The sequence below is a fragment of the Trichosurus vulpecula genome, chromosome 4 (genome assembly GCF_011100635.1).
Source record: "Trichosurus vulpecula isolate mTriVul1 chromosome 4, mTriVul1.pri, whole genome shotgun sequence".
Classification (NCBI taxonomy): domain Eukaryota; kingdom Metazoa; phylum Chordata; class Mammalia; order Diprotodontia; family Phalangeridae; genus Trichosurus; species Trichosurus vulpecula.
Genome location: NC_050576.1, coordinates 228,309,812 through 228,329,108, shown reverse-complemented (window position 1 = coordinate 228,329,108; position 19,297 = coordinate 228,309,812). Strand labels below are relative to the sequence as shown.

Sequence of the window (19,297 nt, the reverse complement as noted above, 5' to 3'; positions counted from 1 at the left end):
CATCGATCAGTGCTCAGTAGACATGGTTGGCTAACTGAGTGATTAAAGAGTCAGAGTGAGTTCAGGCAGGGGATTAAGTTGTGAATTGCTCTTTTATTATCAGGGAGATAATAGAAATTAGGGTGACTCTAGAATCAGGTGTAGCAAATGATTTTCTCCAAGCAGCAGTCCCTGGAATACGATGCAAATGCAGTTCTATAAAAGCTATTTCTCTAATGGCCTTTGCTAATCAGAGGAAGGATGGGCAGAGAGGATTAGTTCAAATTAGCATGAACAAGAGCAGCCACTGGATCAAAGGGATGTTTCGGTGGGTTCTTTCATTACTTTCCTGAAATCTTGACTTTGAGAGAAGTCATCTAGAAGATTGAAATTTCATCTTAAATAGAAATGTTTGCAGCTACCGAATTAGCCACTTAGGATGACGGGGAGCTTTGAGGCAGAATGTACCTCAGAAGGCTCCTTATCCAAGCTCCTTATTTTACAGATCTGGAAACTGGGACCCAGCGAAGCAAAGTCACTAACCCATGGTCACACAGGCAATGAGCAAGGGGTAGATGTGGAGTTCAAACTCTATCTGTCTGACTCTAATGCAATATTTTAGGAGGAACATTGATGTGCTGAAAAGCCTGGCCCATAGGAGGGGAACTGAAATGGTGGTTCTTGAGTTAATTTCATATGAAAACTGGAAGGAGACCTTTAGCCTGGAGGAGAGAAAGGATAAGGGGTGGGTAGGTGGGTGGGATGATAGTGGTATTCAAACATTTGAAGAACTTGGCCACTTGTCTCTTTTATGGCTCAAATCCTTGGTGTAAGACTGGCATGGGACATAGGCTGGACATTCTTCTGTTCTTGAGGGTATATATAACTTCCCACTCTAGTCCCTGAGGAGTTCTGAGTTAGTCCTGGGCCTGCTGCTTCCTGATGGCCTCGATGGACACTGGGTTGGAGAAAATTCAGCTTGTCTCTGGATAGCTCTACCTATCCCAGAATCTCACCAGGGAGTACAGTATGTCTCCTCCTTTTCAGCCAAGCACTACTACGGGCTGAGCTGATGGTTTCTGACCAGAGTTGCCTTCCCTGATTCCTTCCTTTCGCCTTTAGATTGATATGTTGGTTGTTAGGCTTGTTTGATTCTACAATTCAGATTGGTACTTTTTCATACACACACATACATATGTGTATATAAATATACATTATATATATACATTATATATATGTATATATAATGTATATATATGTGTGTGTATATATATAGAGAGAGACAGACAGACAGACACTTGTTCAGTAATTTTTCAGTTATATCCAACTCTCTGTGACCCCATTTGGGTTTTCTTGGTAAAGATACTGAAATGGTTTGCCATTTCCTTCTTCAACTCATTTTTTAGATGAGGAAACGGAAGCAGACAGAGGTTAAATGACTTGGGTCGTGCAACTAGTAAGTGTCTGAAGCTGGGTTTGAACTCTGGCCTTCCTGACTCTAGACCCAGTCCTCTATCCACCGCACCCACCTAACTGGGTTAGACTAGATGGCCTTTAAGGTATCTCCCAACTCTAAATTTACCATCCTTGAACCCTAGCTTGTACCATTGCATACCTTGCATTCACCTTCAGATGAGGGGTCCTTTCCTAACACATGGGTGGGGAGAGCTCTTTCCTCATTCCCACTCCTCCAGCCTTGTGCCGTAGGATTTCTTCCCGTTGGTACTGATTTTGTCTTTTTCATCGTGATGAAATTGTGACAACTTAGCAAGAGAATAATGCAGTCTAATATAATAATGCTCCACAGCCCCAAAACAAGCTCTGCAACTGTCTTAATGTACTGAAAAGTGTGTTCGTGTGTGTGGATCTGGAAATACCATTTCCCCTAACTGCTGTATGAAACCTAATCCTATTAGCTCTAATGGAATGTAATGCTGGCCACTGTTCTGCTTTTGAACTTCATCTGTTTTCATTACACAGGAAAATGAGCAAGAGATAATTAAAATGTGACATATTGCTCAAACAAAGGTGGCTCAGCTCTACTGGCAGACGCGTTCATATGTTTGGGTGGCTTTTGGAAAGTCAGTAAAACTACAATCTTATGTATGAGTGCATTTCTATAAGACGACAGGAAAGACAGAGAATCACATGGTTGCTTAAAAGCCCCTCTCAGCTTGGCTCCTGATCCTAGGGTGCTCAGACTACTCCTCGTTAAAAATGGGCAAGTCTGATCATTCTTCAGTGGGTCTGAGGCCTATAAGATATGTTTCAAAAATGCAGAAAAGCAGAACTGTACTCAGTACTTACTCCACTTTACTTACTCCTGATGGCCTCATTGGATGCTCACTGTGGATTGGAGAAAGCTGCTTCTCGTGAAGACCACGTGCTAAAGTTGTAATCTGCCAATCAACCGCACAACCATTTATTACTCACTAACAAATTAGACACTGTATCAGGCAATAGGGTCACAATGAGGAAAAAAAAAATGAAACAGTCTCTGACTTCAAGGAACTTATATTCTTCTGGGCAAAAAATGCCACCACAGATATGTAAATATAAAATATCTGCCAAGCAAACATTATACATACACACATATGCAGTAATTGGGAAGGAGATGAGAAAGTGCTCACAATCAGAAAGGTCTATGTAGGATGTGACACCTGAGTTCAGCCTTGAAGGGAGCTAGACTCAAATGTGGAGATGAGAAGTGAGGGCATGCTAGGCATAAGCCGCAGCTTATACAAAGGCCTTGGAGGTGGGAGATGAAATATAGTATATGAGGAAAAAGTATTTTGCCATAGCAATAGGAATATCCACACTGATGAAGTAACAGATTCTTGTAGCACTGAAGTAAGGTATAAATTCTCAGATAAAATGTTCACATTCTAAATGGTATCATTCTCTTGACGGTGGTTCCCCTATTTCCTTTTCTATTAAAAAAACAGGGACAACAGGAAATGTGTTATCCTTCAGTGAAACAAGAGCCCATCAGGTGGTGCAGCAAAAGTCAGAGCAGTTCATGATTTATAACCAGAAGCAGCTGACCAGGATTTACCCATCCGCCTACAGGATTGATTCCAGTAACTTCAATCCGCTGCCATATTGGAATGCTGGCTGTCAGCTAGGTGTGTGCTTCTCCTTTACCCTAAAGGAAAACCATTCTCCAGGCTGTTAATTCACATTGGCCTCTTCTCTAATCCTCAACTTTCAAATTATACAGTTGCACTGAACTATCAATCTGAAGGGCGCATGATGCAGCTGAATCGAGCCAAATTCAAGATGAATGGGAACTGTGGTTATGTCCTCAAACCCCAGCAGATGTGTAAAGGTTTGCCTTTATTTCCTATTTGATTCAATTTATTAATTAATTAAGCATACAAAGCCCTGCACCAGGAACTTGAAATACAAAGGCAGAAATCAATCTTTTGAAAGAACCCTGACCCATAGTTCTATAATTGCACAGTAGGAGATGAAATTAGAATGAGGATATTTAACCAGAGGTCCATGGATCACCCGGGAGATATATTTCAAGTGGGGAGGGAGGGCCAATGAACTTGGATGAGAAAAATTTCCATCTTTATTTTCACTTATCTTTGACTTGCTTTGTTATTTTGTTTGTTATTTTAGATTTCATTTTATGCATTTACAAACATCATTCACCAGACTGAAAAAGGGGTCCAGGACGTAAAAATGGTCAAGAGCCCTTCTATTAGAGGTTGTGACTCTCATGATGATTACTTAGCATTAGTTTAGCATGAGAGAATGTTTGATGTGTTAAATGATGAGTGTAGCTTGTAGAGAATGGCCCAAAGTCTGAAAAGTCATGGTCTTGGCCTGACATTTAATATGCGTTACTGGGAAATTGACATTTAAAGCCCTGACCTCTTTCTTGGGGACCAGGGGATTACTATGAAGCTGTCACCAGTGTGCCAAAAATGGGAAGAAGGTCAGAATGTTGGCAAGCTAGCTCAGCCCCTCAGATGCCAATATTTGACAGTCCTAATAAAAATGAGAAATATATTGTGGATACAAACTTACTGTTATAACACTGGTATTTTGGGGGCCCCAACTCATTTAAGCTCCTTTTATCATTTCCAGATCAGATCTCTGTTGGCATAATGAAACAACTTGAAAAAAGAGTTTTATCTATTCCTATTATATCTAGCTTAGAAAAGAGTGTTTTCTTGATTTAAAAAATAACTTCCCTCACTTGGTTCAATGCTTTATATCCTAAAGTCCAAATTATCTTTTTGGTTTCAAACAAATGTTTACAGTTGCATTTTTGATGGTTAAGTTGGGGAGGCATGTTTAGAATGAATCTATCGTCCTGCCCTTTGGCCACTTAGCTTAACAGGAAAAAAAAAACTAAGGGCATGCAAGGCCAACTGGCACAGGCTGCCCACGAGAGCTAGCCTGAAAAATAGTTACATGATAATGACTCTGAAGGAACTAACAGTGGGGTACCTTCACATGTCATCTGCTGCTTCTGTCTGAACTGCTGTAGGGCACAGGCGGCTTGCACTGTCTGACATTCCCATGACACTGACTTGAGTTTTTGAAATTCTGCTTCCTTGGCATAAACACATAGGTACGTTCAACCCTTTCTGCGGTGATCCACTGCCTGCCAACCCTAAAAAACAGCTGATTCTGAAAGTGATTAGCGGCCAGCAGCTCCCGAAACCACCAGACTCCATGCTAGGAGACCGTGGGGAGGTAAAGTATATACAAATGAACTCCTGATCAAAGTGCCAATTTTTATTGAGTTTAAGTTACACTGAAATTGTCCCTGTATTTTTAAAGAATTCTCAGTTTGGGGTGATGCTTAGTAAACAAGCATCTATTAAGTACTTGTTGTATGCCAGGAATTATTTTAGGTACCAGAAATACAACGCAAACAGCTCCTGCCCTCAAGGAGATTACATTCTAGTTGGGAGACATGACATGAACTTAAATGGGTATAGACTAAATATTTATAGGGTAGATGGAAGGTAACTTGAAAGGGGGTAGCATTAGCAGCTGGGAGGACCAACACTGCAGCATCAAGTCAAAAACAATTTTGGTACTGATTTAAATATTAGATAAAAAGAAGAATTTTAGAGTCCTACCTGATGTAGATTATACAGCTTGGGGCAGAATCAAATTCAGCAAACATTAAAAAAACTCTTAATATGTGCTAGCTACTGTTCTAGGTGTCTAAGCACAATAGGATAGGGATTTAACATGATTATTTTAAATGTGTGTGCATGCGTGCACAGGTATATTATATGTATATGCATATGAAAGAAGGAGACGGAGGGAGGAAGTGGGAGGAAAGGAACATGAGGATGTTGGTTGGGCCTTCTGGAGAGACTTCCTTATGGAAGGATGTGGATAAGAGTTACACAGGATGAGAAGGCATGGGTGAATTGGGTTCATCTTTGGAGGGAGTACACACACCAGTGAGATCCTGTCTCCTTAATTTCCACGGGCCTCAGTTTCCTCATCTGTAAAATTGAGGGAGTAGGACTAGGTGGTCCCTTTCAGTTCCAGAACTATGAACCATTAAAGTATAACTTTTCCCATTTATAATTAGGAAGATGATAAGTATAATTGGCAATTTTGCTGGACCATGAATCATGTATGTAGTTGATCTGGTTTTCCAAGGATATTCATGAAGACGCGGTGCTTGTTTGTGGGCCAGTGCTAAAATGGGTCATGGAAGATTGTTCTTATTCTTCCTTCTCATTCTACTTTTCCCCTTTCTCTATGCATTGGAGTTTTTGTTTGTTTGTTTTCTGTGTTTGTTCTCTTTTCTTGCATTCAAGAACTCCTTCAATGTCTAGAGTTTGTGAAGGCCCTCCTAGTAAAGTGTAAAAGGTATTGAGCCCTACCCAACTAGGAAAGCTTTGGGTATGGGCCTGATGAGGGAGTCTATAAATAAGGGCCATACAAGGACCAATCTACCAAACTAGGAAAGCTTTGGGTATGGCCCTGCTAAGGAAGTCTACAAATAAGGACCATCTAAGGACCAATCTACCAAACTAGGAAAACTTTGGGTATGGGCCTGATGAGGGAGTCAAATACCATCCAAGGACCAACCTGGCTTAGGGCAGAGAAGCTCCCAGGTTGACAGCAAAGAGATGAAATCGTTAGCCAACGTGCCTCTGTGATGTCATAAAGATCTGCCATTGTGGCCATTGTGTGTGTATGTGTGTGTGTGTGTGTGTGAGTGAGAGAGAGAGAGAGAATATGAATATGAATGTCTGCACGTTGCAAAAAATCAAGGGGAAGAAGCCCAAGTGGTAGATTTGTGTTAGCCCTTTATAGATGCTCAGTTTCAAAGCTGAAAGGGAATGCAGCAGCCAGCCCACTTTACAGCATCCTCCTTAGGCCCTGTGATCTTTCATGTTCTTAGGTATCTGATTTCCAGCTTCCTGGTCACATTTTTGCAGATACCCCACTACTACCAATTGTATGTCTTTAACAACAATAAGCAGTGTGTTCTCTTTGTTTAAATAGATCATTGACCCATTTGTTGAAGTGGAAATCATTGGGCTGCCCGTAGATTGTTGCAAAGAACAGACTCGAGTGGTGGATGACAATGGTAAGATGCTCAGTTTTTAGGGTGTGGAAGCAAGGTGCTCATAAATAGGGCTAAGCTGGAAGGGAAAATTGTTTCTGCTTGGAAGAAAAAGCATTGAGGACCACCCACTTCTGCCATCTCTGTTTCAGTGGTGGAAGTTGGCTTAGCAAATGTGACTAGTTGGGTGGTGCTCTGGCTCTTAAGAGTCTTGCCAAGGGGGAAGTTTAGTGAGAGGTGCCTTGGGCACCATATCGTTTATTTCCTGTATTATGCCAGAGGCTTCCCTAGGTCACTAATCCCTGATAGCTCCAAAGGACCTGGCAATTGCTCCTTTTCGTGGTCACCTGAAATCCCACTGGTAGACATGGCCTGCCTAGCCCGACAAGGCCCACTTCATGAACATGTGTGGACACTTGAAGACTCACTTTCTCTGGCATTTTGCTCAAGGCATTTGGCCCTTCCTTTCCATTTGCTGTTGTATTGCTGTTCTTCTCACCTTTCATATATTAGCCTTGTGAATCTGGTGTTTCAGGCCAGCTGGGTGCTGCAGTGAATACAGTGATGGGCTTGGAGTCAGGAACACCTCAGATGCTTAACTGGGCGAGTCATTGGCCATCTCCCAGATTCAGTTTCATGATCCGTAAGATGGAGATAACTTTAGCACCTACTTCGAAGAGTTGTGAGGATCAAATAAAATAACATATATAAAACACTTGATAAACTTCAAAGTACTATGTGAATATTTTTATTCACTTATTCCTTCATTTATCTATCTAGTCACTCATTTATTCATTCACATATACTTGTTTATATATCTATTATCAATCCACCCACCCATCTATCCATATCTATCATTTATCTTGGTATCTATCTATCTATCATCATCATCTATGTATTATCTATCTACCATTTATCCATCTTTCATCCATCTATGTATCAACCATCTATAGATATGGACTGATAGATATTATTTATTCACCCATTTATCTATCATCTATCTTTGCATTACCTATCATCAATCAATCTTTCATCTCTGTATCAATCATCTATCATCTGTCTATCTTCATCACTTACATATTATCTATCACCTGTCAATTATCTCTACATCTGTGCATCAACTATCCATAGTGTGATAGATATCAATAGATATCAATCATTCATCTATCTATCCATCTGTTGATTGATTTAGGGCCAGATCTGTGATTTCATTGATGTAGGAAGTTCCTGGTGAGAAACTCCCTCTACCAATGCAGATTCAGTACCCTTACTGCCACTACTGGCCTTATAAAAGATGCCTGGGACACCGAGGAGTCAAGTGACTCACCCAGGGTCACGCAGCCAAGATGGTTCCAGCTCTACACCCCATCACCTCTCATTGATCAGTATCAACAACCTCTCAAGACGCTTGTAGAGTTGGGGTTAAAAGAGAGCCAAGATTTTTTTTTTGTTTTGCTTTTTTTGCTTTTGCTAGTTACTTGAAGAAAAAGAACTTGAGAACTCAGAAAGGTAGATTAAAGCATATGGTGGATGGCAACACCATGTTTTAAAAATAACATATTTGCCTTCTTGTATTCTTTTACAACAAGGCCAATCCCATTCCCCTTCTTTTTAAGCCTCAGCAGAATTGTTTAATAGATTTTCACCAGGCCCAACAGAGACAATCATGGCTTCAAGGCGTCTGCTTTCCCCTTGGTCAGGCTTGTCACCTTAGTAACTTTCAATTTACAACTTGGACACTATTCTATCAGATTACTGATTAGTTCAAGATGGAAGGCAGGTGCTCAAATGCATTTTGGAAGAGTTCAATAAAGAAAAAAAAGACTAAATACTTATTTATATCCTCATGAAACCACCTAGAATTGGCTTTCTTTTTCTTATATAAACAACCTAAAAACAGCAACTGATTTTATTAGGACTTTCTGTTTTAGTTAAATTAAAATCAACCCAGAAAGTCTCAATGCCTCATTACCTCAATGAAACCTCATTTTCCACTTGCTTATGCCAGAGAGGGGAATCCTTTTATGCTTGAATGATTTCACTGGGGTCCCTTTCAGCTCTAATTCTGGGGTTCCCGAGAGTCCACCTTTTCTCTCTAGAGAACATTGCCATAGATAGATAAATCTTTCCAAGTCTGCAGTTTGCCTACTAGAATCAAAATATACACATACAAAGAGAAGTCTTTTGTCGTGGTTTTTGATTTTTAGAAATTTAGAGACTCAAATGACCTTTGAGTTCATGTAGCTCTATTTTTCTTTGTAATTCTGTATCTCGACTTCAGTGTATCCTAAATAAAGATGATCATGAATGGACTCATTACATGCCTTTGGTCTTTGTTTCCAATTATGAACAATTTCCATGAGAGGTTTGAAGAACCTGGAAAATTGTTTTTGGAGATTTTTTTTGGAGTTGTCGCTTCTTATCTCTTTGGTCCCAGTGAGAGGCAAAAGTGTCAGGAGGACTAGACTTACTGGGATTCTTTAGCATTTCCCTTAAAATAATTTTCTGGGACTCTATATGGTCTGCTCAAGACAAGTCTTTGTTTCACATCCTTTGGGAGTTGGAATTCATTGGACAATTCTAAGCATTTTCTCTATTGTATAAGCCAGTGCTATATATATGAGCAGAGAATTGGGGGCATGACATGGGGTCATTCTCTTGTCAGTGGCTGGAGAGGGGTCTAGATTTCCTTTAAATGATTGAAGATTTCATAGGATTATTACCTTGTGAATAGTTTATATCATTTATGTCTTGATGTTTTTGTTGATGTACCTTCAGTCAAATATTTTGGCCTTCTGACGTTCTCTCCTGTCTTGTTTCCTTGAGGATTTAACCCTGTCTGGGAAGAGACGTTGACATTTACCATACACATGCCGGACATAGCTTTGGTTCGGTTTCTTGTTTGGGATCATGATCCCATTGGAAGAGACTTCGTCGGACAAAGAACGGTCACTTTCAGTAGCCTTGTGCCTGGTCAGTATGGTCCTGCTCCGGGTATCTAAATTGATTGGTCCTCAGTATAAAATATTGCTAATGAAGCTAATGAAGCATGATATATAGATAGATACATATACATATATATGCATATATATACATGAGCAAAATACATAGTCACATTGACAAAGCTTTCTGTTCTTTATTTCAGGCTACCGTCATGTCTACTTGGAAGGGCTGACAGAAGCATCCATATTTGTTCATATAACAATCAATGAAATTTATGGCAAGGTAGGTATCAGTGGGAGACTTTGAAGTCTTTACAGTGTTGACACTAATTATGCTTGTGAAGATGCTGTTGTCATCCAAGATGATCTCCAGAATAGGTTAATGAGAATAGCATGTCAACACATCTAAAATTCAGTTTAGTTCAACATGTGTGTGTGTGTATATGTATATATATATATATATATAAACAATACATATAAAATATATATAAAGTATACGTATATATAATATATAATACATAATACACACACACACACACACACACACACACACCAGGTCCCTTCCCTTAGGGAACTTACATTCTATTGGGGGAAAGCAATGTGCAAAATGAAATATGAAATATGTAGTTATCCAAAGTGATTTCAAGGAGAAGAGAGCATTAATAACTAGGGGCATCAGGAAATGGCCTCACGTAGGAGAGGGTACCTAAACTGTGCTTGAGAGAAGCCAAGGATTCTGTAAGTTGGAGGGAGGGCAGGAGTATGTGACGGTCATGGGGAACACAGCTGAGTAAAGTCGAGATGGAGTAAATAGAAAATTCCATGGGGAAGCCCAGGCCATTAGGTCGATATGACGGTACCAGTTCATGGACTATAGTAGATCAGTGGTGGAAGGAACATTGGAATAGGAAGAGGAAGTCCTTGGTTTTAGCTACTGTTTTCCCACTTATTAGCCATAAAATCTTAAACTGAGAAACACTTTATTCATCCATAAAATAAGAATAAACTAATGTACCTACTTCACCAAGTCACTGGGAAAATCAAATGAAATATTCTGTGAGAATGTGCCCAATGATGTAAAATCACCTTGTGCTCTAGAACTTAATATCTCACTAGGAAAAGTATATTTTCAGCCGGGTCCTTATTTTCTCTTTGAATTGGCACTGTGATTAATTCATCTGAGTTTTCTTTTAGCTCTTAAAAACCCAAACAAACAGAGCAACGGCTAGAGTAGATTTGGGCTCATGGAGCTGGGCAGCCTTCTGCTGCAGTCTCAGTGCATTCAGAGAGAACCCATGCCAAGCTTTTTGTTTCTCTCTAATATCTAGATAAAGCAAGGGTTTGAAAGCCCTTTGGGGAATTGAAATGGAATGGAAGAACAAATGTGATGGGTGCCGATATCCGTGTCTACAGAAATTTTCTTCCCTGTATTTTGAAAACTATTCTAAAAGCTTAGTTTATTAGGATCATTCCAAGTGAGAGTAGAATGAGGCTTTGTATCTAGGATCCTTTCCCCCAATAACATTTGAATTCTAGGAAGGGTTTGATTAAAAGGAACTCCAAGTAGGCTAGGATGAAGCTTGGTAGTGATGATACTTTTTTTTAACCACCTATTATTTACTTGGTTAGGGATGAATTTTTGTGGGTTGAATCATTTGTTGTAATTTTGTCTTCAAAATAGTTGGGTGTCTCCACCCCTGTACAATGCCAGTAAGGCAATATTTGCTTCAAACTCTAGAAGATAGTTGAGAAATCTGAAGGAAGGAGATTCCTTGCTATGACCAGTGCTTCTTTGCTTTGTGGTCCCAGTTCTCTGGATAAATTATTCCTTTTTCCTCATGTTGAAATAACATAAATACTAAGTTTCATGAAAGTACTTGATACTTGATAGTAAATCTCAGAATATTCTGTGAGATTCTAGGTTGGCCATATGGTTGTCATTGCCCTTTGTCATGGATGGGGAAAAAACCTAAAATATAGATTTAATAATTCATGTTTGAGTTACTAAAAAAACAAAAGAGAGAGAGAAGAAAGTACTCCCACACACTTTCCATTCCTTTTCCTAAATTTTACATATGAATTTTGATGGGCAATATAATAAGTATGATTGGAGTCATGCTGTGACTTGAACGATGTTTCAGCGAGAACATATATTATACAGTGTGCTCATATGAAGTTTCACATGAAAACTAAAATGAAGGCAATATGGCTAAATTACAAAAGCTATTTAGGAGAAACACTTATCCATAACAGATATTTTTGTTCTTCTTGTGACACTTTCTTGGGTAAAGTAGCCAAAAGATGTTTGTGTTTCTTTTTTTTCCCTTTTAGTGGAGCCCTTTAATCCTCAACCCCAGTTATACCATATTGCATTTTCTAGGAGCTACAAAGGTAGTCTTTGTTAGCATGAAATGTGGCTCTTACTCGCGGGGCACAACTTTGTGAATGATGTAAAAGCAGCCAGCATGAGCTAGTGTATCACTTCCTTCTATTTCTCCTTCCCAATTGTGAAACATTGGGCTGTTGCTTTGAAAGGGGGCCACTTCCCCAAGATCCTGTTAGAGGCTTGGAAATGGGAAGCTCCTCTTACTAGCTGCCATTTTTGCTGTGGAAGCTCCTGGGAGGGCATTGCTGTAGAAGTAGATAGCTGCCATCATTGGGAGGAGCCAGTTACATGTGCATGACTGTGTGCTGAGCTGCTGTGGCTAACATTTGTCTTCTTGCTCATGAGTATGCTCCAGTGGTTGTGAAATTTCTTTTTGGCTCCATCTTTTATAGTGCAGCCCCTTGATGGACAAGTTGTCGTCGTATGTCGTATGCCTTAAATGTTTGGATTGTCTCCTTTATGTCTGCAGAATAGACAACTGATAGGCCTGAGGGGCCTGTTCAATAAGAACCCCAAGCACAATTCTTCAGAAAACAATTCCCATTATGTCCGTAAGCGATCCATTGGTGATCGGATTCTGCGCCGTACGGCTAGTGCTCCAGCAAAGGGCCGAAAGAAGAGTAAAATGGGTTTCCAAGAAATGATGGAAACAAAAGACAGTGTGTCTGAGGTGACTGGCTCAAGAGAGAAAGATGGCGTCCTCCGCAGAACCACAAGGAGTTTACAAGCTCGCCCAGTTTCTATGCCAGTTGACAAAAGCCTAATGGGAGGATTGTCCCTCCCCACGCTTGAACCAGCCAAAGAAACTGAAGGCAAGGAAAATGCACTTGGTAAGATTCTTGGAGAGTTTGTGTTGGTTTAGGGTTTGGGTTAGGTGGGAATATACTTTAAAACTATGGCATTTTTCTTGTGCCAAAGTAATTGTTGAGTTCCTGATATTCTCTAGAGTTATAGCAGTGTATGATCAAAAGTAAAAGGCTTTTAAGTTGATGCCCTAGTTCAAAGGTCCCCTACATTTTCATGGAGATGAGCCCATTTCTATCCTAAGACCAACAGTGGCCATGAGTGGGGTCAGCAGGGGCAGCAAAGAGAGAGACTTGAAAGGTCTAGAAAGAGCCCAAATAGCCTTGGTGGTCTTTCAAATACAGAAGAAAGAGCCAGAGGGCTGAAAAGAGTTCCAAGTGGAGTCTCATCTTCCAGGCCCCTTCCCAGCACATGTTCGTGGAGAATGGGGCAATGCCAACAATTTCCACTTTACCAAGGACCAAGTTGAATTCCCAATTCCAGCTGTGAGGGATCTCTGTTCTATCTACTCTTCTTGTTGTTTCTAGAGCAACTGTAGTTTAAGGTCATTTTCTAGGTATCCTTTTTCAGCCCTGCTGTTGAAATGTTCAATTTGAAGCCTGATTCCTCAGAAACAGTCTTCCCTCAAGTGTTCAGTCCACTTTCAATTATGTACCCTGTCACAAATGTACTTCTGTATTGATTTTGGATATGAGTCATTTTGAGGAGAAATAGCAGTCCTTAAAAGCATTTTACAAGAGGAAAATATTTTAACTATAAGACATGCTTTACTAAGACTGCAAAAAAATTGGGTTTGGTCTTTAAAATGCATAAAATTATAATACAATATTACAATATTGTATTACACAATGCACAATAATATATAATAAATGATATGATGTAAGATATGCTAACATAATAAAATGGCATATAATTTAATCAAGAATTCTGGAGAGAAGGCCATGGAAAGATGAGCTCTGGGTTAGTTTCCAGCTTAACATATTAATGCTTTTTTCTAGATCAGGAAACTCTTTATGAAAAATGCTTTTTTGCTTCTCTTCTTAAAATGACAATATGAATCCCAGGCTTCCTGAAGCATCAAATGATGAAGGCTATTGGAAGACTTTTCAGTTTAGGTTATTGCTATATGACATATTTTGTTTTTTCTTCATTATGGGAGACAGTTTAGCTGCAGAAGAAAACTTGCAGTGGTATTTTGCTTCCTAAATGTCATATTCCTTCTGTTTGTTATGAAAAAGCATTTTTATGAAGAAAGAAAAGAAAATCAACAATCATGTCCTATTTATCATCCTTTTTTATTGTTATTCTAAAAATATTAAAAATGTTTTGGAGCTTTTAGGAAAGATCTCAATCAATAAATAGTGATTGAGTTCATTCTCATTCTCATTTTAAATATGCAAGAAACAACAGAGGTTTTAGCAAAGGAAGAAAAAGACCATTTCCCCTCTGTGTTAGTGTGTGTGTGTGTGTGTGTTTTAATACAGGCATGTAAAAATGCATTTATGGGACTTGCCCATGTAGATTTTTAAAAGCATCAGCTAAGTCAGACCTTTACAGGAAAAGATACCTTTTTCAACTAAATGATGATGTGTTGTTTTTCACTAATCAGTGTATATCTTTGAGATCTTATAAAAGCATCTTGTGTCTGCAGATGTAATGATGTGTTGTTTAACAGAGCTGTCTTGTTCTGTTTTTATTACCATGCTTCTTCTGTATAGTACAAATCTGAATAGGAAGCAGCTGAAGGTAATCCTAAATGTGCAAGTACGGTACCTCATTGACATTGACTTACAACCAGCATTATTAATTATTACATCATGTATTGATGTAATGGACATGAAATGCAAAGTTGCAATGGTGTGCCTGCTGATCTATCTCTACCATTTATTCATTACATAGATATTCGCACAGTCCCATGAGTAAATTGTCACAGTTTTAACTAATTCTACATTTTCCATTTGTCTGTCTAAAGACAAAAAAAGATTGATGTTTCCAGGTATGATGGGAGATGTACTGGGTGACTAACTTATTGTTTCTTTCATTTAGCAGAAAATAAGGCCAATACAGAAAGTGGAAAATCCAATGCAAAAGAGCAAAACTTGATGAATCTGGATAAAAAGCTGTCTTCACCCTCTTCAACTCTCCATAAAAATGGCAGCCAGGTGGATCCTGTTGTCACTCTTGTTAATAACGCACTGCCCTTAGAAGAAGAGTCAGGAGCCCTAAGCTATCATGGCGGGAAAGCCCAATTACATGTGCCCATTGACTTTCAGAAAAATCTGTCTCACAAACAACTCATTTCACCAAGACAACAAATGGGTATTAAAACTGCCAGGGACCCATGCTGCACTATAAATGATGTAGGAACAAGGGAAAACGGAAACACTTTTCCTTCAGAAACAAATAGAACATTGTTAGGAAATGCCTCTTCTCAGAGCGAGCAGGAGATTCTGAATGTTAAGGATGTTGATCGAATGGCAAGCAATGTTGTGGCATCTTTTTCTTTGACAGATGTTTCTGCCTCTTGCTCTGATGGGCATGACTTACATTCCACTGCAATTATGCAGGACTGTGAAATTTCACAACTTATTGACAATGTCACATTAACAAATGAGAGTGAACTTGGCAGTTCAATCTCAGCCCTGATTAGCCAATTTGATGCTACCAAGAATCAAACAAACCTCAGAGCTGTTTCAAGACTTCAAGGTACCAGTGGTCAGACTTATGGTGTAATGTCAGGACATCCCTCCTCGCTCACTCCTGACCTCAAAACACCCCTCAAAAATAACTTTTCCAAGTCAAAGCCTCTGTGGTCATCTCGGTATTCATCACCTGAAACAACCGTATGCTCTAGCCCCGAGACAACAGAATATTCCACGTACACCATCATTCATGAGGCAGCTCTCACTCCAGTCACTGGCTCTAAATTCATGGATGAACGTAGTGGCAAGATCAACCTCCATGCCTCAGAAGGTGGCATTGCTCATCCATCTCCATTAACTAAAAGTCCCCAGAAGAATTGTAGAAGGGGTTGGGAAAATGGTGCCATTTGTGCTATCTCCACGTACAATGATTTGACACTGGAGGATATAACTGGTCACACCCTTTGTCAAGATTCTGGAGAGAGCAGCCTAGTAGAAGTTGATGAAGATTCACAAGATCTCTTGGTAACGACCCATGAGTATAAGAGAGAGGATATGAGTCAGCTTGCTTCCCCTTTGAAACTAAAGCATTGTCAGGAGATGGAGTCACCCTGTCCAAGAAGCTCTGGAAATGGCTTCCACCATCCATCTACACTCAAACTTTCCAACCACATTCAAATGCTGAAAACCCGAAGTATTTCTTGTCCGGCTTATCAGAGTGCTGGCTTTGTGTGTGATGATTATTTCCAATGTTCAAATGCCCCAAACAATGAAACTTATTTACCCCTGGGGTCTGATCCTCAGGGTCTGCAGCAATCAGCATGTCCTTCTTTACAAGCTAGGAAACAGCCTAGCCCTTGCAAATCCAAGAGCCTGGGAGATTTGACATCAGATGATATCTCTTGCAATTTTGAAAGCAAGTACCAGTGCATAAGTAAAAGCTTCATTACAGCTGGTCTGCGAGACAAGAAGAGTGTGACCTTCAAAGGAAAAGGGATGGAGTCTGTAGATGCTCTGACAGAACAGCTCCGAAAACTTGTGTCCTTTGACCAAGAAGACAGTGGTCAAGTGCTGTGCCCAATGCCAGAAGAGAGGGAATACCCCAAAGCGCTGGTCCGAAAGCTGTCATCCCGAAGCCAGAGTCGTGTGCGAAACATTGCCAGCCGTGCCAAGGAAAGACAAGAAGCTGGCAAGCAGAGGTCTTTGCCCTCTAGCAGTGTGGGAGGAGTGGTCCTGAGAAACAAGCCCACTGTACCTGCCCAGGTGGTGAACAGACATTCCACTGGATCTTACATTGCAGGGTATCTGAGTAACCTCGAAGGCCGTGGTATTCCCGAGGGGGCATGCACTTCTCTTTTCAATGGCTACATAGACCAGTTTTGTACGGATGATTCAATCCTCCAGACTGAGCCGAGTGTAGAGGACAAACCAGAAATTTATTTCCTCCTGAGACTATAAATGGTATAGACCTGTCTTTTCAGTATGTACAAGGTATCCCATAGAGCTCCAGATTTTGCTGGTTTTTGTTGTGATGTCCTTGGCTCCGGAATGATTGAGAAGGGTATTTTTTGAGTTCGAGTACTGGTCTCCTTTGGTCAAATGTGGTCCTCCTGTGGACAATTATGTAAATAGATGCTATGTTGTTTTCCCAAGGTTGCCTGTCTTTTTTCAATGTTGTAAAAATGTATCAGTCTTGGAATAGATGCATGCCTGCCATCGATGTGAAGGTTCCACATGGGCCAGATTCATAACCCGTGTGCATTTTTAACTAAATGCTCCTCTCCCTCTGCGCACGCCTTCAGAACCCAGCAACAAATGTAATTCTTTGTCTGCTTCCTCTACCCCCAAATTGTAGAGCTGTTAAGGCAAAAGTCTGAAAAAAATCTATGGTTTTTTTTCAAAAGATTTTTTTCAGCTCTCCTAATTTTATTATATTTTTCATGTTTGTTGAGGAGGACAGATACCTCTTTTGATTTCTATGAACATGGTAATTTAGCAGCTGAGGTAAGGTAGCAAAGCAACCCATCTTACCCTGGTTAGATTTTCACTCACCCTGATTCAGGTGGGAGAGTTCCCACAAACTAGTAACTGGCTTTTATGTTTTCTTTCGTTTTTCTTTTTCCATCTGTTTTGGAGTAGGAGTGGGGGGGGAGGGAAAAGAGAATGAAGATATTCTGTACATAAGGATAGGAAAATATTTGTTTTACATAAATTTTGTTACATATTTTTGCTACTGGCTTTGTATGTGACGAACTCAATCACAAAGGTCATTGCTGTACTTTGTAATTTTCAGATTACTTGGTTGACTGGAAGTGCTAACTTTACAGGGAAAAGGGGGGCTTGAATTATACTGTAAGAGGAATAATGATAATAATAAAAGACAGAACAAAAATTCCCAATACGTCAAAAATATTTTCTCAGTAATATTAAAGGCCAAATGAACTGGTCATTAGAAATGGTTTCACATTATGGATCCATAACTTGGCTATATTTTTAATACCAATATGCTTTGCTTTCACTGTGAACACATTTCTGATTGTATGTTCAAGATACCTCTTTTTTTTGGTAACATGAGAAATAGTGATATTCATGGAATTCATGAAAACATAATTAAAAAAAGATTTTTAAGCACTTGTATGAATTTGTTGAAATGGAAACAAATATAACTCTTGTCGAACTGGATGACTGGCGATGTTTTCCTCTTCATCCATTTTTGATTTTTACATGAAAATCCTCTTACTTTGGGAGATAGTTTTAATGCAGTTCTGAGCATTTTCTTTTAGGGAGGGTGTGGGCACAATGGAGAAAATCCAGAGGAGAACAACCAAAATGGTGAAGGGTCTTGAAGATTTGTTGAATGAACTAGGAATCTTTTGAGTGAGAAGAGAAGGCTCAGAGGGATAGGATAGTTTTCTTGAAGTTAGTCTCACATGAAAAAAAGATTTGATTTATTCATCCTGGCCCCAGAGGGCACAACTAAGAAGAAGGGGAAGGCACAATGAAGAAAATTTATAAGGGAAAACTCCTGAACAATTCAAGTGATTGAAAACTGGAATGGGCTGCTGAGGGAATTAGTGAGTTTCCCCTCAGAGGAGGTTGTCAAAGAAAGGCAAATGAACACTTGTTGGGGCTGCTGTAAAGGGGATTATTTTTCAAGTATGGATTGTATATTAGATCCCTTCCTACTCTGAAATTCTGCGATTCTTTGAATTGGGATACCTTGTCCAATGTGACCATTTGGTCATTGGACAATTATATGAGGAAGTGTGTTACAGTGCTTAGAGTACCAGGCTTAGAGTAAGAATACCTGGGTTTGAACCCCATCTCAGACACTTAGCAGCTGTGTGAGTCTGGGCCTCAGTTTCTTTATCAGTAAAATGACCTCTGAGAACTTCATCCATCTTAAAATCTAAGAACTAACTGGTGATCTCCCATTTGGATATTAACCATTAAGCTAATTCTTTTATAAAGGGTCTCAAAAGGAATTCTTTGCACCATCTGCCTCCTTTTCTACCACTCTGGCACAGCCATTGCAGACACATCCGGTACTTGCAGAGTCCATGGGGCATTTTGAAGTTTCCTTTGTTGTGCAAGTTTCCAAGGCCATAGAACCCATCACCTAGTGGCCAGCTTCTCTGTATTTAGCTACACTAATCCATGGTAAAATCATTTAGAAACATTGATATTTGATAATGACCTCCATGTTGGCTACATGACATAGTAAAAAGGATACCACCTTGGAGTCTGGTTATCCAAGTTTTGAGTCCTGGTTCTGCCAATATTTGTGTGACCTTGGACATGTCTCTTCACTTCCTTGGGGCTCAGTTATTTAAAATGAAAGGGTTGGACTTTGCCGAGTTCTTAATGTTTTTGGTGTCATGGACCCTTTGACAGTTTTGGTGAACCCTATGAATACATGAAATAAAATACACGTACAAAGGGAACTAATTATGTTGACAACCATCAAGCTATTTTAAAACAAAAA

The 19,297-nt window shown here is 39.7% G+C and overlaps 1 protein-coding gene across 3 annotated transcripts in view; it reads left to right on the top strand.

Moving 5' to 3' along the window:
* Positions 1-16,770, top strand: part of PLCH1 (phospholipase C eta 1) — a 205,731-nt gene extending 188,961 nt beyond the window's left edge. Inside the window, exons 15-23 of one of the 3 annotated variants that reach the window (XM_036755455.1) lie at positions 2,925-3,104; positions 3,200-3,307; positions 4,568-4,692; positions 6,478-6,562; positions 9,365-9,511; positions 9,684-9,763; positions 11,812-11,871; positions 12,336-12,696; positions 14,717-16,770. In XM_036755455.1, the coding sequence (XP_036611350.1) occupies positions 2,925-3,104; positions 3,200-3,307; positions 4,568-4,692; positions 6,478-6,562; positions 9,365-9,511; positions 9,684-9,763; positions 11,812-11,871; positions 12,336-12,696; positions 14,717-16,770 (3,200 nt within the window). The remainder of the gene's footprint in view (positions 1-2,924; positions 3,105-3,199; positions 3,308-4,567; positions 4,693-6,477; positions 6,563-9,364; positions 9,512-9,683; positions 9,764-11,811; positions 11,872-12,335; positions 12,697-14,716) is intronic. The other 2 variants (XM_036755457.1, XM_036755456.1) reach the window with 2 other exon arrangements.
* Positions 16,771-19,297: the final 2,527 nt, after the last annotated feature.